Source organism: Mustela lutreola, chromosome 12 (genome assembly GCF_030435805.1).
Source record: "Mustela lutreola isolate mMusLut2 chromosome 12, mMusLut2.pri, whole genome shotgun sequence".
NCBI lineage: Eukaryota > Metazoa > Chordata > Mammalia > Carnivora > Mustelidae > Mustela > Mustela lutreola.
Genome location: NC_081301.1, coordinates 93,439,949 through 93,462,798, shown reverse-complemented (window position 1 = coordinate 93,462,798; position 22,850 = coordinate 93,439,949). Strand labels below are relative to the sequence as shown.

The 22,850-nt window shown below is 40.3% G+C and overlaps 1 protein-coding gene across 8 annotated transcripts in view; it reads left to right on the top strand.

Annotated features, from left to right (window-relative positions):
- Positions 1–22,850, top strand: part of RFX3 (regulatory factor X3) — a 444,526-nt gene that overhangs the window by 281,028 nt on the left and 140,648 nt on the right. For all 8 annotated transcript variants that reach the window (XM_059142828.1, XM_059142827.1, XM_059142829.1 and 5 more), the window contains one exon: positions 596–720. In XM_059142828.1, the coding sequence (XP_058998811.1) occupies positions 604–720 (117 nt within the window). In that variant the 5' untranslated portion in view covers positions 596–603. The remainder of the gene's footprint in view (positions 1–595; positions 721–22,850) is intronic.

Here is a 22,850-nt window from a genome sequence, read left to right as displayed (position 1 = left end):
TTGATTTTCCTATCAGTCATACCAAAGGCAGAGCAAATTAATGAGCCTGACTGATCCTTTGGTTAAATTTTTGGATAGACATTCCTTTTTTTTTTTTTTTTTAAGGTAACAACATAGTAAGTGCGAGTTTGAAAGGATGTTCAAAATAATTTATTCTAAATTGTACAACTTGATAACATCTTAATGGCCAAAAAAGTGTCTAGAAGATGACATTTTATGACATATTTATATCCAGTTAGGGTTTTTGTACTGAAAATTGAGTATCTGGAAATAATTTTGGACTAGAGTTTATGATTTGATCAAACCAATTTATAATGGATGAGAGGTAAGGAAGGTAGATTTCAATGAAGTTCAACTTTTATAGCCCCAGAATGAGAGGTGCTAAATGGTTTTTGTTTTTTTTTTTTAATGTGATTTGGTCATTTTCTACATTTATTTAAAAAATGGTCAGACTCTAACCACGCACGGGAGATCAGGGTGGTGTGTTGTCGTAAAAGTACACTCGAGAGTTGAAAGTCACTCCTGGCGGTAGCGGACATCAGGAACAACGCGAGGCGCGCGTTGACAACTTTATCTTTGTTTTGCTGCATTTCAGAGACCATCATGCAGACATCAGAGACCGGGTCGGACACAGGTTCGACAGTGACCTTACAGACCTCTGTGGCCAGTCAGGCAGCAGTGCCTACCCAGGTGGTGCAGCAGGTGCCCGTCCAACAACAGGTAAGGAGCTGCTGTCGTCAGCGAGAATGCTGAGCCTCTCCCTGGGCTGGCTGTCCCTCAGGTGCGTTCTGGCCCCAGGGGCGCAGATAGACGGAGCTCAGCTCACAGGTTAATTCAGCAAATGTTTCTCGAGCCCTTTCTGGATGTGGCAGATTCTGCCCGTGCTGGGCTATAGGGATGCAAAAAAAAGTGTCCAAACCATGATCCCTATTCTGGAAGCGTCTTTTAACTCCTGAAGAACACCTTTGTTTCTGCCTCGACCATCCGTCCTCCTCCGTAGGTTCTTCTCTTCTCCCCTCTTAACTCTTTACCACAACTCCCTTTTCCTTTTGTGCTGAAATAATCAGCAATCGTAGTTGCCTATAATTGGCTCATAAGAAGTAGTGGACAAAAATGAGAAGTTCCCTGTACCCTCCAGGCAAGGATTTTGCCTTTGTGATGATTTAGAAAATGCCTGGGTACTTTGGTGACTAGAAAAATACTATTGAATGAAAATCAAATTATCATAAAGGTCTGGAGATCTGACTCATCCCATTTAAAAATTGAGAATGAATTCATCGTCACATGTTTACTACAGAGCTTATTCATGCTGAGGACACTCGGCTTGTTTTGGAAAGATACTGACGAAATAATGCCAGTTCATGGTTCTAGAGTGTGGATCGGGAACACCTTGGTCTGTCATTTCTTCCAAAGAGCGGTGAGAAAATAAAGGGGAAAGATCATACAGAGCATTATCTTGAGACTTGCGATTTGCCTGCAATTTCTTAGTATCAAGGAGAATCTTTAGCAAACATCGCTCTTAAAATTATAGGAAAGCAGCTAGGGAAAGGGATGGTTTTACCTAAGTGGTAGACCGAGGTATTTAAGTTAAATTCTTTTTAGGAGATAGAAGTGGGGTGGACAGGAACAGTGCTGGTATCCAGGAGAAGCTTTTTTAAAATTTTCCTTTTCCTTTTCGCAACAATCATGTTGTATTTCCTGATGTTCTTACCTTTTTGTTTCTTTCTGAAGATACTCATATTTTTGAAGCTGTTGAAATTTTTTTTTTTACTGTATATAGTCTGTTTCCATTCAAGCTACTTTGTTCTTTGTTTTGTTTTTTGGGTTTTTTTGTTTTGTTTTGTCTTAGATTTTTTTTTTTTTTTTTTTGGTCTCCTTTCATTCTTGAAGTTTTTCTTTGCTGTCTGATACTCTTTGGCTGTTTATCCATATTTAAAGCATGAGGATAAACAGCTGATGTGAATGCCTGGGTGGGTCTTGTTGACTTCAACGTAGGGTCATCTGGCTGGGCTTTTTAACTGGGTTCCCCCTGGTGTTCAGTATCTGAGTTTTCTCTCTTGGTCTGTGATAATTTTAAAGACGACTCCTGCAGCTTCCTGTTCAGAGGGGGTATACTTGTCTGCCTGAGAGCTGAGTAGGGGAAGAAGATTGGGTATTTCTTGTCTTAATTCACTCAATCCTTTTTTTCCTATGGTATCAGCTGTGGTTGGTCGTCTTCTGTGCAGAGATTAAACTGAAAAATAAATCCCCAAACTGTCATCGAAGTTCCGGAAAGCACCCCTCTCACTGTGTGCAGTGAGTGGAGAGACTCTGATTCCTGATTAAATAACGTCACTTTTTGTATCAAATACATAACCTTTTATAAAAAACAAAAATTGCTACCAGAAGCAGAAAAGCAGTATCACCAGCATAAATAGAAAAATCATAGATACGCACACTCACCTTGTTCCTTGTCCTCATAAAAAGTAATCTCATATGCACGTGGACCCCACTTTGGGAAGCCCTGCATTCTGCCCCATGGCTCATTCCCAGCGGACATATTTTTCAGCTCCTCAAGTTCACTCTTTTCTCCAGGACCTTGAAGGCAAGTGATGCTTTACATCCCCTCACACCAAGCAAAGAAGGTGAGAACTCTCGTTTTCTTTTCTTCCCTTTTTTAAACTAGAAAAGTGTCACATTTGATGCTTTCTAGTGCTTTTTTTTTTTTTTTTTTTTTGAGAGAGAGAGAGAGAGAGAGCGCGCGCACACCTGAGAGTACAGGGGAGGGAAGGGGCAGGGGCAAGAGAGAAAGAGACAGAATCTTAACCAGGCTCCAGGCCCGCGTCCTGGAGCCCATCAGGGTGGGGCTCCATCTTAGGACCCTGAGATCATGACCTGAGCTTAGATCAAGGGTGAGACACTTCACTGAGCCCCCTAGCTGCCTCTCCCTAGTGCATTTTCACAGGATCTCTGTAGATATATTTTCTACAACTGATAAGATTATTGCAGAAGTAATTTCTTAATGCTCTTCAATTCCCTATAATCTCTGTATTGTTAATGTGCTGATGTCATCTTGAGTTTTCAAACCGTAGTGGGATCTTCTAGCCTTTATCACTGACCCAGGATGAATATCGAAATCATGGCATTGATGTCAAAGGTATTTCCTTCTCTTGGTTCAACTTTTATTGTGTCCTTGCTTTGGCCACTCTGATGTGAAGAGATCTAGAGCTAAAATTTTTTAAGTTGAGGCAGGTGATATTATGTTGATTAGAAACTTGAAATACCAGAAAATTTTAAGATCTAATATGTAGTTTTGTTTTCCACAAAGCACGAGGGTTCTAATCTCGCTGAATAATCCGTACCAAGTAAAATGTCGATTCTAAAATGATTTCTCTGTTTTTTCATTTATTCCGTGTGAGCTCAAGAAACAACCTTCCACCTTTCCTTAGACAGTTTGGTTCAGGATTAGAGAATTCTGAGCAGTGATTACAGGGTCTTGTTGTATCAGATTTCTTACATTCTCTAATTTTTCATCATTTCCCCGAACATAGAGTCTCAGCTTCAAATATAGACATGGTTGCTCAATTCAATAAAATCTATAAAAATATTCAAATTCCGTGTTGATTAGATATTAGAATTGTGATATTACTCATCATCATCTTTAGAAGAGACTTTTTAGACGGATGGTCTCTGTAGACTCTGGCTGGAAACCAGCTCTTCCCCCTTGCCTTCCCTCTGCCTTGAGTCATTTGTTAGAGTTTCTTGTAGATGATTCTTCAAGTTGGTCATTTGATGCCTAAATCCGAGAGGTCTTTGACCCCACTTGCTCTAAAACTGAGTCAAAAATCCAGGAGGGGGAAGGAGGAGAATGCCTTGCACTATTCCCTTCTCCTCCACAGCCGTCCAGTCTAGATTGTTTGCAAAGCAGAACCACACTAATGTCAGAACTTTTACTCCTCGTTGTAATCTTGGGCTTCGGGTAGTCCGTGATTCCTAAACCACTTTGAACCAGGGCTCTAAGACTTTCTTCTCCCTTTCATGTTCCCCAGTTTTAACTGCCCCTCCGAGTACAGTTCGTACTTTACAGTCCCTGCTTGTCTTCCCCCTTCCTTAGCAAAAGGCACACATCTTTTCTGTCAACATTGGCACCTGTGTTATCCCTATACGACTTCTTGTAAACATGACATCCCAGATACAGCGGAGCCCTGGGGTTGAGGGGCTTCTTTTTGAATTCAAAGAAAAAGATCTTTTGTCAAGTTACTGTCAACTCTGAGTTCTTTTATTACCAGAGACTGTGGTCTTTACCTTTTCCTGCGCAGGGACTTTCTTTCTAGCAGGTCTTTAGTATGTAAGTGGGACGTTGAAACCTCTTTTTTTTTACGTGATTAAAAATTCATTTCAAAATTATAGGCAGGTAAGAATCTTAGTTTTTCTATAAGTCATCTATCTGGGCAGTGATTGTTATAAATAGTATGAGATACAGAAATGAATAGAATAGCTATATTCTAGCTATATTGTTTCTTTTTTGTTAGTATCAATCTGTCACATATTCAACATTTTCATATAAGTTATGGTACATCCTGGCACGTGAGCAGATTATCCCTGTGGTCCAAGGGACAAACGACATTTTGTTTGGGAAACAGAGTCAATTGAAGTTGCCAGTTAGGTTCTAGGCAAAGGGCAGTCTTCAAGAAGATTACCCTTCAAGAAGGATAAATATTAAATGAATCCCAGTGGTTCTGTTTTTTATGGGTATCTTTCAGAAACAGATTTTAGGAAAGGAACTTAAACATGGGTACTCCTGAGATGCTCATGTGAGACCACGGTTGTGATGAGGGGTTATTTTTATGGTTACTTCTGTTTGCCATATTCCCATGATACCTGTCATATATTGCCACAACCAGAAAGAAACTGTGATGATTAGCAGTACACCCATGAGAAAGTTCTCGTGGTAGAAGCAGTGAATAGTGATTAACGGGGAAGAAGATTGCCTATAGTATATTAAATCCGTAAGAGAATGTAATGTTGGTTTGAAATTTGATCTGTAATATTTTAAATGGGTCCCTTTGCTAGTTTGGAGAGCTAAGCCTGAAGTAGTCTACGCCATTGGTTCTGTCTTTATCTGTCTTTTCTATTCAGGGTCAAGAGATTTGCTTTCTGTTCATCCTAGCTTTGATGGACATGAATAGAATTCTTTTCATTTGAGACCATTATCTTATATAATCAACAGAAACAAAGACATTTTTCTGTGGTTCACTCTTATTTGGGACTTGATTCCCATTGGCTTGCTTCCCGAAGGGGACACTATTCTCCTAATTAAGATTGTGGCAGACATCCTAAAAGATGGGGTTACCCTTTAAAATGAATTCCCATTGAATGTCTTTTTTGTAGAAAAACAAAAGATAATGATTTTAGCTCTTGAAGAGCATATTTATTTTATTTTTTTAGAGCCAGAATTGCCAATTTTTTAGTATCTGATATGAAAAGGTGTTTCGAAGGAACATGCTGATTTACAATTGAAATAAATTTTGCTGTGCCAATCCAAAAATGTAGGCCTTTTAGTCGAACATCTCTACTGAATATTTGTAAAAAAAAAAAAAAAATAAGAGCTCTACTATTTAAATGGTTGAGTAATCATACGCAGTGATTCTCTGTTAAGTGATTTGAAAAATACTTTTCTTGTCTGGAGTTAGATCGTTGTGATCAGTTGAGGATAAGGTAGCTGCTGAGGGATATGGCCGGCACTGTGTTAAATGCCAGGGTCTCAGAGGTGGTTTTACATGGTGCCTGACTGTGGAAAGCCAACTTTTGAGGGAGATAGATGTTATTATAGGATTGGGTGCAAAGTACCCCAAGAATAACGGTGGAGATTGTTCTTGGGAGGGAAGGTCTGTAATGTCTTCACGGTAGGTATGACCTTTGAGCCACGTGCTCAAGGAAAAGTTGGAGGTCTGAAGAAAAACAAACTGTAAGAGGGTGTATTTCCGAGAGGGAAAAGCATGGAAAGAGCTCAAGGGAAACCAGGGAGTCTGTTCTGGGTGGTGGAGGATGAGAAGAGAGGGATGTAGAAGAACCTCTTAGAGGAAGTTGAGTCAGAAGAGCCACTTATGGTGTCTTTGGCCTCTGTTCCCCCCTCGTATTTTCATTCTTTACCTTCTTCAGTTGATATCTCTCATGGTCTGGTCCCCCACGGCCAGTTTTCTTGAGAGACACATCTGTCCTTGTCTGCTGTTTCCCTTTTATCCAGCTACTTCTTCACTCTGCGAAATTTGGGTGCTACCCATACAGCTGTGGAGACTGTGCCCTTTGGGCAGAACCAAATCCAACAGTATTCTCTAGGATCTTTCTGGATTTTTCTTTGACACTTGATACTGTTGACTACCCTATATCTCTCTTGTTCTGTGACTTTTGGGCCGGTTTCCCTTTTCATTCTTGGAGGGCTACCTCATCAAGGAAATCAGGTTTCATAGAGGTGGAGAGACTGATATTCATAGTCAGAAAATATGGGTTCAAATCCTGGCCCTAGCTCTTTTCTGGCTATATGCTCTTGGGCAAATTACTAAGCTTTCCTGAGACTAAATTTCCTCATGTATAAAATGGGGATAATAATATCTAACTTATGCTTGGCTACACATATTAAATAATGTGTTCATTAAATAAGATAGTACATGGTATTATATAATAAACCATCAATAAATTTGTTATTATTATTATTATTTTACTATTTTTGTTTTCCTTGTTCTTAGTAGTATTATTGGACTCTTCTAATTCGGGGATTTTTTTACACCCTTTCCCGTAAGGTTTGGCCTTTGGCCTTCTTTGGTTGCCCTCATTCTCAGGTGATCCTTCCTCCATAGTTACTTTGGTTTTAAAAACCTGTTGCTTTCATTTTCTTCAGTAAGCATGGACCTCTGATCCTTCTTTGTGTCATTCTGGCTTATGAGTTAGGGAGGCTCAGGCTCTAGATCAGAATGGAGACCATGTGGTCTGATCTATGGGGCAGTACTGGCATTCTCTACCCATGTCAGTGGGTACCCATTGCAGTTGCCATAGCGATTAGAGAAAATGCCAGAGGATTTCTCAGTAAACATCAGGAGTACCTCCAGTATTTTACTCAGTTGATGAAATATGATCATTTTAGATCCCGGGGTACCTGGGTGGCTCAATGGGTTAAGCCTCTGCCTTCAGCTCAGGTCATGATCCCCGGGTCCTGGGATTGAGCCCCGCTTGGGGCTCTCTGCTCAGGGGGGAGCCTGCTTCCTCCTCATTCTCTCTGCCTCTCTGCCTACTTGTGATCTCTGTCCATCAAATAAATAAATAAATAAAATCTTTAAAATAATAATAGTTTTAGATCAAGTGTGATATCGTGGTAGGATATAAGAGTTTAGGAAATTAAGGTAAGAATATTATATTAATATTTTAGCTACCCTGATTTGAATTTGGGTTTCTAGTTGGAAGAGACTTAAATTATTCATTTATTGCAACTATCCCAAAAAGACCTTCCAGAGTTGAATTGCAGAACATTTTCTTCTTCAATAAATCAGTTAGTTGTATAGACTAATTTTAGTTGATTCCATAATTTTATTTCTAGGGATATATGATGTTTCCTGTGAATATCTAATTTGCTTATCAAACCCATCAATTCCAATATCAGGATCTTTTTTTTTTTTTAACTTGAAGATAATAAAATTTTCCCCATGAGTAGAAAGTTGAAAACTTTGAGATAATTGGCACTTACGTTTCCATATAATTTGAACAAGGCGGAACATAATTTAAACAGAGCACTGGCCCTCCTTGCCAAAGCAAATCAGAGAATTCTTTATCTGTGCTAAAAATGCACTTTCAGTGTAATAGATCTCAACATAGCTGAGCCTCCTTGCCATCAGTATTAGAAAGAAAGAGAAACTTCAAGGTCCAAATAAAAATTATTTATAGCCTGAGCTGGTCAAGGAAGTCTTTCCAGAGGAAGTGATTTTTAATCTAAGAACGAAGAATAGAGATAACCAGTGAGGGACTAAAGGGGAGTGTTTTGAGGTTGGAGGAAAGAGGGGGGATAGACAAGTGGTGAGACACGAGCTGGGGTCCTCGGTGGCTCCTGGTCTGGCAATGGAAGCTATTTAAGTTATAAGTAATAACTCCTTTTGATTTTTTAAAAAAGATATATCTATTTATTTGAGAGAGAGAGTGCATGCCCATGCATGTGAGAGCACGGAGAGGGAGAGAGAAACTCTAAGCAGACTCCACACTGAGCATGGAGCCCAACACGGGTTTCAGTACCATGGCCCTGGGATCACGACCTGAGCTGAAATCAAGAGTCAGACACTTAGAACTGACTGTGCCACCCAGGCACCCAGGAATCACTCGTTTTGAAATTGACCACCATTCAGTTTTGTCAGATATCCAGTGACAATAACAGATCCAATAAGGTAATTGCCATTTACTGAGCACCTGTGTGGGCCCTTCCGTGTGCTTGGTGCTCAGCTTGTCATTTCTAAAGCTTGTAACGAACCTGTCCACTTAGGTTCTCCTTGCCCTCGAAAGCAGTTCCTGAGATGCCTTTGTGGGAGCTGTAAGGACATACACGATGCAGTTTGTGAGTCATCTCTTCTCCTGGACTCTTTCAGAGCAAGATGGATTGTTCATCAGAGTTCTTCAAGCTCACTACCTATACCAAACCAGCATGTCAGAAGGTTAATTTCATGGAACACTTAACACCGATTTTCTATCCATGAAAAATGATCATTTTGCTCTTCCTTTGATCCAGAGCTGATTTTAGAAATAGAAACACATGGAATGCCTCTTTATTTTCTTTAAAAATTTGGGTTGACATCCGTCAAAGCCATTTCTTTCTTTCTTTTTTTTTTTTTTAAGAGGTTATTTATTTATTTGACAGAGAGCACAAGCAGGCAGAGAGGCAGGCAGAGAGAGAGGGGGAAGCAGGCTCCCTGCTGAGCAGAGAGCCCGATGCGGGGCTCGATTCCAGGACTCTGGGATCATAACCTGATCCGAAGGCAGAGGCTTTAACCCACTGAGCCACCCAGGTGCCCTGTCAAAGCCGTTTCTTCAGAGCGACTCCAATGCTTCGTTTTCCTTACACACAGTCCTGACTAACTGATGGATTTCCAATTTAGAGTAAATCAGAGCCACCCTCTTGGTTCTGGCTGCCGTGTTGCTCAGAGCTAGGTTGTAAACCCGATGTTTAAAACGAATACACCTTCCTTTAGTCATGAATTTTTTTAGCCAGGAGTCACATCAAAGTCATCCGACTTTAGAGCCTGAGCTCCTAAGCTCTACCCTACAGAGATAAAGCAGTCAGGTGAGTTATATCAAGATCAGCTGTTAAGTGGCATAATAACGGTACTGAACGTGGCAGTCCCACGGCAAAGGACATAATATACTTTATGTCAAGAAGGATCGGTTTTAGCTTTATGAATCGCCGTGCATTTTTGAGAAATCCCACAAAGCAAAACTCACGAAGGAAACAGGTGCATCTGGACTCTTTGAGCAACATAGGCTATTTGAGCAAAATAACTAGCAAAAAAATTACAAACCTTGAACTTCTGAAGCCCTCTCTAAACACAGATCATAAATATAAGCAATCAGTAACTATAGAACCTTGCAAATAAAAGAGGGAAAGTGATACAGTTCATGTAGATATTTGGGGATATTGTGTATAATTCTTGCAACTTTTCCAGAAGTCTGAAATCATATCTAAAGAAAAAGTGCTTGAAAATTGATACCAGCCTAAGTTTCCCAGTCTGTTAAGTGATAATTGAATTACTAGTCCTAATACTGTTTTCAGGAGACATGGGTACTTATTTAGTATTTTGCCTTTTTTTTTTTTAAGATTTTATTAATTTATTTGACAGGAATCACAAGTAGGCAGAGAGGCAGGCAGAGAGAGGAGGAAGCAGGCTCCCTGCTGAGCAGTGAGCCCGATGTGGGGCTTGATCCCAGGACCCTGGGACCATGACCTGAGCCGAAGGCAGAGGCTTTAACCCACTGAGCCACCCAGGCGCCCCAGTATTTTGCCTTTAAATAAATAAAACCTGAAATTCTGCCCAATAGTTACACATATGTTAAGGTGTAAGAGTTCTTCAGGAAAGTATCCCAAATTTAAAATATTTTGCCTCACCTCACTGAGTTGAAGTTTTATTTTTTAAAAAGATTTTATTTATTCATTTATTTATTTGACAGAGAGAGAGAGATCGCAAGTAGACAGAGAGCTGGGAAGCAGGCTCCCCAACTGAGCAGAGAGCCCTATGCCAGACTCCATCCCAGGACCCTCAGATCATGACCTGAGCCAAAGGCTGTGGCTTAACCCACTGAGCCACCTTTGCACGCCCCGCCCCCGAGTTGAAGTTTTAAATAAAAGGAAAGAAAGAAAATGTAGAGGAAAATCAGTTTTGGGGTTTTGGTCACACTCCCTTCACATTCCCCGTCAACTCTCCAGTTTTGATAATGACTATCAAGAAGGTACATACATACATACATACATATATCCATCTATAAACAAGCAAGGCTGATCAATACATAAAGATCAGTAAAAATTGGTGATATTTTCAAGACTCTTAAAAATACAAATATGTATAATGAATTGATGATACAATGGAGGATAGCTTAAATACCTGGCTGCTAGAAAATGCAAACTCTGTTATTCTCAAGAAAATAAACAAAAGCATTAGAAATATGAAATTAGGTCATAAACTCAACAAAGATAAGTAGCCCATTTGTGGCTTTGATTTTTGTCTTAATGAGTACCAGTATATATCCAGTTCTATGAAGGCCCAGACAACCATTCCTATCTTAACTGGGAGGAAACCTAAGTTCATCAAATCAGTTTGATTAGCAGCCTTTAAAAAGTCAAAGTCAGGGCGCCTGGGTGGCTCAGTGGGTTGGGCCGCTGCCTTCGGCTCAGGTCGTGATCTCAGGGTCCTGGGATCGAGTCCCGCATCCGGCTCTCTGCTCAGCAGGGAGCCCGCTTCCTCCTCTCTCTCTGCCTGCCTCTCTGCCTACTTGTGATCTCTCTCTGTCAAATAAATAAATAAAATCTTTAAAAAAAAAAAAGCTTAAAAAAATAAAATAAAAAAAATAAAAAGTCAAAGTCATCCAACTTCCTATTATGGTTGACATGTTAATTGTTGGTTGGGGAAGCAGGTAGAACACTGTTTTTTTTTTTTTTTAATATTTTATTTATTTATTTGACAAGTAGGCAGAGAGGCAGGTAGAGAGAGGGGGAGGAAGCAGGCTCCCCGCTGAGCAGAGAGCCCGATGTGGGGCTCGATCCCAGGACCCTGAGATCATGACCTGAGCCGAAGGCAGAGGCTTAACCCGTTGAGCCACCCAGGCGCCCCAGAACACTGGTTTTTTTTTATCAAATAGTTTTTTTTTTATCAAATAAAAAGGTATAGTTTTTCATCCTTTAATGATGCTAATTTTTAAAGATTGCTTTAAAAGATTATATAATTTATATAATTTTAATGAGCATCAAAAAAGCAGACCTCAAAACTGAAAACAGTAAGACATGAGGTTTCTATTTCTGGTTTGCAAGTTGATCAGGCTGTTTCTCATAAATCTAGGTAGCTATCCAAAGCCATATTTTTTTTTTCTTTTTTCCTTTACTACTTGGGGTTTTGGGTTTATTAAGTCGTAATAGCTTGGGATCCTATTCAATCTGTGCCTTCTTATTATTAGTAATTTTAGCTTTTTAAAAGTAGTAGGATTAAGGAGGAGAAATTGAATAAGAAAAAAATACATTGGAGAAAATAGCACTTGAAATATAAGAAGAAAGGTGATTCTTAAATAAAAGTGTTTTTCAACATAATTAGGTTTAAAAAGGCTGTCCCATTTGTGAATCTCAGTGTAACTTTGTATCTCATCACTAGCAGTTAAAACTATATAGACAAGCAAACAAGAGTTGTTTTTGTGAATAAAACTATATGTATAGGTTGAAATAAAGGAACAAAATTATTCCTGAAGTTTTTGGAAAATGATACTTTCCAATGAATGAACCTAAGCTTTAGTTCTCAGTGATGGTAATTTTTCTGAATTTCTTCTGAAACTGACCAAACCATTGATTACAGTCCCATTTATGACCCTTGATAACATAATTATTCTGTGAAAAACCATTTTACCAATGATTTTTTATTGTTGTTATTATACTTAAGTTGAAGGCTTTTGCCTTGACACTGAGGCTCACTAAGGTGTTTGTTCCCTGTGGTTCATCGATCTGGTAGATGGTTATGCATTTAAAACTCATGATTACTCTTAATTTTCCCCAGCAATTTCATAAATAACATTTCACAGAAATTGAGTGTTTCTATAGCTACTTATTTTAAGTAGATATTTTAAAATAACAAAGCAAAAAAGCATCAGAGATGTTGAGGAACTCCACTGGGCTGGCAGGGCGGGGTGGGGGGGGGGTATGGCTCAGAGAAGCTAGTGTAAAAAACAAACCCATCATTGTTTAAATAGATGAAGATAGAAAGGGCTGATGGTGCTAATAGATCTCACTAGACAGTTTACTTCACATACGGAAACTGTTTTTGGTGTCTGAGCTTAAATCATTCATAACCTCCTTTTGGTTGGTGCTTCTCATGAAGCAGTAATAAGGTCATCCTGAAGTTTTAGCGATGGAGGCGAAAGGAGGAGCGCTTGAGTTTGATCTCAGGAGGCGTGAGTGCGTTGGAATGCCGGGTCTGCCGCTGGCCGCTGGTCGGCTGGGTGGTTCTCAGCGAGCTGCTTCAGCCTGCCTGCCCTCCACTTGCCATCGCCGTATCCCGGAGCTCATTCGGCAAACAGTGATCGGGCGTCTGTTCTGGGGCAGGAACTGTACTTGCTCCTGGGACAGGAAGAACTTTAAGGTTAGGCCAGAGAAGACTGACAGGTAAACAGAAATGACCCCGAGAAGGCCAGTGCCTGCAGCCTATGGCGCTGTGGGAGCAGAGAAGAACAAGGTGTTATTTGCAGGTGAGTCAGTTGGTGGGAGGGGCCAATGCCTGAGACTTCCTGGATGAATCCCTCCCCGCCTGAGTTTCCTAGTCTCTGAAACAGGTAATATACCCAAATTGTCTGTAGAATCAAAGGAGAAATATCTTTGCAATGGTGCTTTGTAACATGCGAAGCATTTTGTAAATATGAAGGCAAAATTACTGATTCATTGTATCAGACACTTTGCTAGAAACTGTAGGTGGGAAAATGATTGCAAAGAGCAGGGTTTCTTAAGATGTGACTTATGGATATTTCCTCAGGAGCCTACTATGTGTGTGTGCGTGTGTATTTAGGTAATCCTTATAATGAAACTGAATTTATTGCAGATCGTCTGAATTACTGCGTTTTAACAGATTGATGTTCAGTTGCCAGTGTGTTCTTTTTAAAAAAATTTTTAAATAGATTTTATTTTTTAGGAAAGATAGAGAAAGACACAGAGAGAGCACAAGTAGGGGGAGAGGGAGAAGCATGCTCCCCAATGAGCAGAGAGCCCCACATGAGACTCGATCCAAGGACCCTGAGATCATGACCTGAGCCGAAGGCAGAGGCTTAACGCACTGAGCCACCCAGGTGCCCCATTTTCAGGGTGTTCTTATAGATGTTTATGATCTTCTTGGTGTTAGGTTGAGCTACTACTGTAATTGTCTTGGGCTAATGAGTGGAATAGAGCCAGCCCTAATATGAAAGTGATCAAGGCTAAATGATAACCACAGACAGAGTGAGTACAAAAGAAGCTTCATCATACCACTTGGCCCCATAAGTATCATTATTTACACCTTGGCTTCTGTTTGTACAGGTTTAATAGTATTTTATTGAACACTAGAGGTCAGTAGTCATGGTCTCAGGGAAGCATGGCTGATCCCCAAACTAGAGCAAGTCTTCCTGTTACACATTCCTAGAACCATATGTACCTTTCCCTCACAGTCTGTTCCATCCTTTTGATTTTTAAAGAAGATTTTATTTTATTTTAGAGAGAGAGAGCACGCACATAAGCAGGGGGTGAGGGAGAGAGGCAGACTCCCCGCTGAGTGCAGACCCTCAATGAGGGGCTCGATCTCAAGATCTCAGGACCCTGAGGTCATGACCTGAGCCAAAACCAAGAGTCGACACTTCTGTGCCTGAGCCAACCGGCCAGCTGTGGTGCAGGAACCATGTCTTCCCTTTGCTCCCACCGTAGTGCAAGCTAATACACATGGTCTGTCTGGCGCCTAATAGGTGCTCAGTAAGTGTTTATTGAGTTAACGAATGAAGTAGGTAATGCTACAGTGTCTCAATTAATAGCGATTGAAAATATTTACATATTTAGTTTGAAATATGGACATGTACACATGCCACTTTTATTTTTTTTTTTATTTTTTATTTTTTTTTTTTTAAGATTTTATTTATTTATTTGTAAGAGAGAGAGAGAGTGAGAGCGAGCACAGGCAGACAGAGTGGAAGGCAGAGTCAGAGGGAGAAGCAGGCTCCCTGCGGAGCAAGTAGCCCGATGTGGGACTCGATCCCAGGATCCTGGGATCATGACCTGAGCCGAAGGCAGCTGCCCAACCAACTGAGTCACCCAGGTGTCCCCACATGCCACTTTTAAAACTGCAATTTCCGAATAGTGTAAGTGATCACCATCAGATGTTTACAAAGTAGAACAGTTGCATCCTAGGGTTGTTCAAGAAGATTGGAAGAGGAGGAAGAAATGTTGGAATTTTCATTAATTTTTTTTTTTTGCCTAAAATAAGAAATGTAGCTAAAATGTAACAAACTGCATATATCACGTGTATGACTGAGGCATCCTGAGGGAAGAGGGGTTGATAACAACACCCCCTCACTTGTTTGTTGCATTTTGTGTGTGTGTGTGTGTGTGTGTGTTTCCATGAAGGTGGATTGGTAGGTCATGTGGACTAGTTTTAATTTTTTTTTTAAGATCTTATTTATTTAATTGACAGAGATCACAAGTAAGCAGAGAGGCAGGCAGAGAGAGAGGAGGAAGCAGGCTCCCTGTTGAGCAGAGAGCCCAACGTGGGGCTCGATCCCAAGACCCTGGGATCATGACCTGAGCCAAAGGCAGAGGCTTAACCCACTGAGCCACCCAGGCGCCCCGTGGACCAGTTTTGATTAAACTAACTTCATGACGTGGGCAAACAGCTTGAAATCCCTCCATACTGAAGATAGCACACATATTGCAGAAACAAAGAAGTTAACAGGATGAATTCTTCCCTAACTCTCTGACAGTCACATATTAAATATCTGTTGGTGTCTCCCTGCCTGAATGATAACAAGTTGGTCCCACGTGTTCTGAGAACCAAGATTTTCGACACGCAGATTTATCTCCACTATCTTCCGTCACGAACCTCTCACCTAAGTATGTATTATGCCATTAGATTAGCTACTAAAGTTGTCTCAAATAAGGACACTTAAATATTTGATCTTTAACATTTAATTTTATAATTCCTATTTTCCTGTATGTTTTGTAAAATGTATCCTATTAATACAATAGAACATGTATGTGACTTATAAAATTTTTTTAAGAAAGAGGAGAAAATGATAAAAAAAAAGTCTGGAAACTAAAAATTAATGTATTGCTACCATAAAGTTGTAACTTTCTAGGAAGATGTCATTTACATACAAGATTCACCATTTAAGTGTACAGTTGGATGGGTTTTGATAAATATGCACCCTTGTATAAACATCATCACAACCAAAATACAGAATATTTTCATGACCCCAAATAGCTCCCTTGTGCCTCATTCTACTCAGTTCTCCCCCTCCCCCTCTCCTAGTTCCAGTATGATTCTGATCTTCTGTCTTTTAGATCCTTTTGTCTTTTCTAGAATTTCAAATACATGAAATCACACAACATCCACTCCCTTGCGTCTGGCCTCTCTCACTCACTGTAGTGTCGGGGCAGTTCCTCTGTGTTTTTGTGTCTATTAGTGGTTCATTCCTTTTTATGGATGAGTAACATCCCACTCTAGTAACATCACACTTCGTTTATCTGTTCACCTATTACTGAGTATTTGGTTTGTTTCCAGTTTTGAGCATTCATCTATTAAGTCTTTATGTGGATACAGGTTTTTATTTCTCTAGGGTAAAGCCTGAGGTGTAGAGTTGTTGGGTAACAAATGCTGGTGTTTAACTTTCTGAGAAGCTGTCATACTGTTTTCTGAAGTGGTTACACCATTTTATATTCCCACCAGCAGTGTACAGGTGTTCTAGTTGCTAGACATCCTTATCAGACTTGGAATTGTTAATGTTTTAATATTAGCCACGCTAGCGAGTTATATTGTGGTTATCTTGCTGTGGTTTTAATTTGCATTTCTCTGATAACTAATGATAGTGAGCATCTTCTTGTCTGCTGCTTAGCCAGTTATATGTATTTTAATATTTTTGCCTACTGATAGCTTACTGTTTTTCCATTTCTATTTTATTTAAACTAGAAAATATCTAATCTATGTCTAATTAAATAGATTTCTAAAATAAACTTAGAGGAGTTCAATTAATTTTAAAAAATTTTAACTTAAAACCAAGGAGAATAAGAAAAGAGAGAATGTAATGCTATATTAACTTAGGTTAGGCTCTATGTTTTCAGTAAGAAATAGAATCATACAAAAAATGACATTAATTTTGGAAAACCTCTCCTCATCTTGCATGGGGAAATTGGAGAATTTCTGAGTAGATGGTATGCTAATTCAGATCATTTTAAGAAACATGAATTGATTGCAGTGCGTCATGAACAGGTAGATAAGATGGAGATGCTACAGCATGATAAGGTCCCACTCACTAGGATGTAGGGTCAAGGAAGAGTCTCAGACACATACAGCTTATCCTGACACAGGCTTGACCATGAAAGGGTTATGGTGTGACGCTACCCTTCGTTCTGGCCAGGAATCAATGGTCTTCAAAGTGGAGGTGACAGCTCTGATGAAAGATTAATAGTAATCTTAAATCTGCAGAACTTTCTATTTGGCCTTGGTATTTCCAACATTTAGGTAATATTTTAGTGAGTCTCTGTAGAGAGCATGAATAGGTATTTGTCACAGAAGCTCATTGCTTGCGTCGTAGAGATTAATGGTTATAATACACCTCCTGCAAATGTTGTGCATAGTATTTATGGGATAAATAGCTTTTTGTTCTAATTTTGCTTGTGAATCTTTTATCAAAAACATGATAAATTACATAAGTTTTATTAATACTAATTTAAAGACTGTGGGCCTGAAAGAGATCTTACATGTCATCTAGTCCTGTGGATTTTTTTTAACCTGGATTTTTAAAATTTAAAGTTGTGGAAAATGAGCATAACATAAAATCTACCATCTTAAGCATTTTATTTTTTTTTTCAGCATTTTATTTATTTATTTGACAGAGAGAGATCACAAGTAGGCAGAGAGGCAGGCAGAGAGAGGGGGAAGCAGGCTCCTTGCGGAGCAGAGAGCCTGATGCGGGGCTCGATCCCCGGACCCTGAGACCATGAGCTGAGCCAAAGGCAGAACCTTAACCCACTGAGCCACCCAGGCGCCCCCGTCTTAAGCATTTTAAAGTACACTGTTCAATTTTGCTAAGTTATTCAAGTCTCAAGGACACCTCTTGCAAAACTAAAGCTACTCATTTAGCAACTCGCCATTTCCCCTGGTAACCTCTGTTCCCCTTTCTGTCCCTATGAATGTGACTACTCTAGGGACCCACATAAGGGGAAATCCTATCATATTTGTCTTTTTGCCATTGATTTATTTCACTTAGCATCATGTCTTCAAGGTGATCCATGTTGTAGCCTCTGGCCTACTACATGTACATACCACATTTGGTTTATCCGCTCATCTGTCGAGAGACACTGGCTTGCTTCTATCTTTTGACTCTTGTGACTAGGCTGCTATGAACATGGGTGTACAAGCATTTCTCTGAGACCTGGGTATATACCCAGACGTGGAATTGTTGGGGGTTAACCTGGCTGGCTCAGTTGGAGGAGCATGTGACTTTTAATCTCTGGGTCATGAGTTCAAGCCCCACATGGGGTATAGAGATCACTTAAATAAAACTTAAGTATCTTCTATTTTTATATGGTATATTGTATTTTTATGGTCTTGTATGATATAATCTATTTTTAGTTTGGGGGTGGGGCATGATCGTGCTGCTTTCCTTAGTGGCTGCACCATTTCATATCCCTACCAACACTACACAAGGGTGTTCCAATTTCTCTACATCTTTAATGAATGCCAGTAGTACTGGCATTTTTTAAAGTCGGTTTTTAAATTTTTCTTTGTTTTCTAGTCTTTTTCCTACCCCTTCCCTTCTTTCCTCTCCACCTACCTCCCTCTCTCCCTACCATATCTGTTCTGTCTCCTCCCCTTCCTTCCAGCAAAAAGGTCTATGTATCAGACTTACTTCCTTGAACTCCTTCAGAGCAAAGGGACTACAGCTTGGCCTTGGCCCCTCCCTTTAACTCCTGCAGTGGCAACGAGAACAGAAGAGAAAAACACAAGTCTGTTTTGAGTTTCTTATTTTAAGATTGAGAAAGCTGAAGTCCAGAGAAATGAAGTGCCTTGGCCACAACCACCCAGAAAATGAAGACTAGAATTCCTCTTTATTTCATAGTTTTAGAGATTATCTAGAAACATAAACCTTGCGAGACCTCTAATAACTTGCTCTAAGTAAGGTTTGTGAATGAGCTTTCTTCTGTAGCTTCCTATTTTCTCAAGTGTGGAATGCGTATCCCGTTGGGGTGTGAAGTGGTTTTAAGTGGTCCAAGATGGTCCGATGGACTTCAGGTTGACGTGTAAGAAAACATTGCATCACAGAGCGAGGAAATTGTCCCCCCTTCCATTTCCTGCCACTCACTCGACATCGTCAGCAAGGTCAGTTTGGTGCAGCGCATCTGTCATATCTCCCCAGTATTTGCTCACCTTCCCCCACTATTGCTTTCACAGTTCAAGACCAACAAAAGACGGGGCACCTGGGTGACTCAGTCTGCCTTGGGCTCAGGTCACGATCCCAGGCTCCTCAGACTGAGTCCTACGTTGGGCTCCCTGCTCAGTGGGGAGTCTGCTTCTCTGCCCCTCCCTTGGCTTAGGCTCTCTCTCTCTCTGAAATAGTCTTAAAGACAACAGCAGCAGCCACAGAGCAGGATTCCAGTTCAGCGCTAACAGGCACCAGTAGCCGGCTGGTACTGAGTGGCTCTTCGGACATCATTCATTTTGGGCGCACGATGGTAATGAAAACAGGAGTACAGAAGGTTTCCATTTCTTGTGGGGCTATGCAAGTTTTTTAAGAAATTTAAAAATTGAGGAACCACTGAAACTGGTAAGTATCTAAGAAGACTGTTCTATGTTGAAATGGCATGTAGGTTGCCTTCATTTGAGTGGTAAAGAGGCACACTCTGATACAGGAATTTCGGTGAAAGTAGCTTATTCGGGAGATGATTTCCAGAAGTGCCAGTAGGCTCTTGGGAAAGTGAAACAAGGAAAGGAACTGATCGAGTAGTAGTTTTATGATTATATACATCACAGCCGTGGATAAGTGGGAATGCATCACATGGACAATCTGCTGCATCTCCGATTACCCCACCTGAGGCTTCCTCTTGCCTCAAGAGAAAGTACATATTGGGTACATATGTACGCAATATGTTTGGGTACAATATGTTGGGTACAAATGTTTGGGTACATATGCCTGTCAGTCTTTGGCAGAGGGCTCCTCACAGCAGGGGTCAGTCTCCCGGTCAGTCCCCAGCCGAGGGCTGATTGCAGCTGGGCAGAGACGGTGCTGAGGGTTTGAGAAGTGTCTTGGGCAAACAGGTGCGGTGGTGTGCAGCTAGACCGCGGGGCATCCGCACGGTCGCGGTGAGCACGTGGGGACATGGGGCCCGCACACTCACTGTACAGGCTGTGCATGTACTGGAGAAGGGACTACCGTTGGTCATGTCTGTCGTGGCTAAACATTCTCAGAGTTTCAGATTTTACAGCTCTATTTGTGATGAGACCCCAAAATCTTGAAACAGCAAGGGAATGGTTTCTTGGTGTACCTAGTCATAGACCTTCTAGCTACTACTGGGGTTTCTCTTAGATCCCTTTCTTACTGGACAGAGAGCATGGAAGGTCCTGCACATAGTGCTGCCTCCTCTGGTCGAATAAAAGATGGTATGAATTCCCACCCCAGTCTTCCGTTCTCTACAAATCCAGATTGTCTTAGGCTTTCTTTGTTAAGTTATTTTCTAATCACTTAGTAATTTATATTTTTCGTCCCTGGATTTTTTCCAGCTTCTCTTCATCTTGCTTAAGTTGATGAACCTATTTTCCATAACTGCGTTTCTAGATACTACATTTATTGAAGTCTTACATAATTTAAATTTCTGACCACATGTAAAACCTCATAGTTTATTAATAATTTACCATCTTTTGAGTGGTAATTTAAATTATTTTAGTTATACAAATTACTGAAATTATCTCCGAAGTCATGGCTTATCTATATCAAGTATTTGATAGTTATTATAATGTATTTCAGAGCTGTGTTAGTGGAAACACTGATTTAGTCCTACGTACCTTGCTTTAATATAAGTAAAGTTCAAATTAAACAATTGGAATTAACTGATGCTGAAGAAATTGAATCGGTTACGTTATTTGTAAGTATCTAAATTTATTTGCTTTATCTTATTATAGCTCCGTTGGCAAAGAAAAAAAAGAAAAGTACCCTATTGGGTCATTATCAGCAGAAGCGTCTGAAACAATGAAAGCCACTGTAGATTGTGAGCTTAAGGAACTCATCCCTGGTAGCAATTAAGAATATCCCATTCAGTGGTGTATATACCACAACAAACGACTTGATGACTTTGCCTGTAGTTTTTTCCATAAGCCGAGTGAAATAATTCAGGAACTATTTTGCTTTACTAAAAATAGAATCCATTTTATGTTAAAATAAAATAATTTGAAGACGTTTTGTTTAATTACATTCTTGGTCATTTTCCCCACAGATGTTTTGTACTACTATTGTGGCCACATATCATTATGAGAAACATAATAAATTACTGTTTGACTTTCCGGGGAAAACTCACTCCTCCCCCTGAATACACACACACTCACGCCTCCCCTTGAACACACACACACAGACACATGCGCACACATATACACACATATACTCACACACTCCCTAGCTAGTCACCTGGACATTGTAAAAGAAAGCACCTATTCTCAGTTCGCAATTAATTGCATTCCGTAAGTGTATTTCATACAAAATTGAGAAATGTGGAAGCATTTTATATACATACTTTTTTTTGCCTTTAATTTTTAGTGAGCTACAGTGTATTTACAGTGAGCTACTCAGACCTTAAGTGACACAGTCCATTGTGCTGTGAGGCTGATTGTTGAAACTACCCTTGGACCAAGATTTAGGACCTTTTTATCACCCCTGAAAGTTTCCTGTGTCTGTCCCTAGTCCCTCGCTGCCTTCCTCTTCCGCACTAACCCCCATCCAGGAAGCAAGCACTGTTCTAACTCACAGATTGTGCATTCACGAGTTTGGTTTCCTTTCTTAGAAATCACGTACCTCACAGAAGAATGTAAAGTGAACGGGTTGACAGTTTATTGAAGACTGTTTTGAACTACTGATTAGGTATAAAGACTGAATATTGATTCTAAGATTCTAAAAGGCAATCATTAAAAATATATGATGAGTAATTTTTAAATACTCTTTTTGTTTTTGTAAATGTTTTGTAATTCGGATTAACATCGAATTGACTGCCTACGTACAGTGTACGTGTACTCAAGTTGGATAACTTTCTGGAGATTACTTAACATGCTTTTGACCATTTCAAATGCCCTAACTGGCTGCTAACAACAACAAAAAAAACCAAAACCAAAAACAAAAAACAAAAAAAACGCAAAAAACAAAACCACAACAAAACAACTTGTGTGTAAACCTACCTGGACATGGATTCAGCCCCAAATTAGTCATCAACCATTTTTGTGACATATTTTTGTTCTTTTGTTCTTGCTGTCAAATGTCTTTGCTTCTCCTAGTCTAACAGTGTTATCTGAGCTAAAGTGTTCTTGCTTTCAAGGACTGTCTTTTTACTTCTTTAGAATAAATAGCACTTCATGGTAGAATTTTATTTTTTCTACCAATCTAATGGGTTTTATTCTGTAAAAGTAGTGCATGTGTGGAGCAATATATTTAATTATTTTTACAGATTTATTTAAATGAGAGAGAGCGCACATGGGGGTATGGGGAGAGGGCAGTTGGAGAGGGAGAAGCAGACTCCCAGCTGAGCAGAGAGCTAGACGGGGACTGGATCCCAGGACCCTGAGACCATGACCTGAGTGGAAGGCAGACGCTTAACCCACTGAGCCACCCAAGTGCCCCTTTGTGGAGTGATTTAGTAAGAAAGTAAGAAGTAAGTAAAAGTAAAACCGCTTTAGTTAGGAATAGTGAGAACTGAACGCTTCCTGCTCCCTTCTTTCCTACCTTCTTTTCTTTACGTTTCCTGCCCACACCCCAGGCCCCACCGTGCCGTTTTTCTGTGTGATTTCTTGTTCTTGTTCCTCGGTAGCTCAGAGCTGTTTGCTGAATGGCTCTTTGTGCCTGCCTCCTTTCCTTCAACAAATCCTTCCTGAGGATTTACCACGTCCTCGGCCTTGTGATCGGTCGTAAAGGAGGCAACAGACCTTGTTCCTGCCTTCACGGGGTTTGCTTAAGAAACAAAACTGCCCCTGTCTCCCCTGCATCACAACCAGCATTGTTTTGGCAGGGAAGTTAGTTATAGAAGATGCAAATGGAGGACAAGGCCCGAGATTCAAATGATGAACTACACTACAGTGCTTAAGAGTGGGAAAAGGAAGAGCTCACAGCAGTCTTCTCCATTAGGAGGTGCCAGGCCATTTGTCTGGCAAGTGGGAAAGAGACTTCCT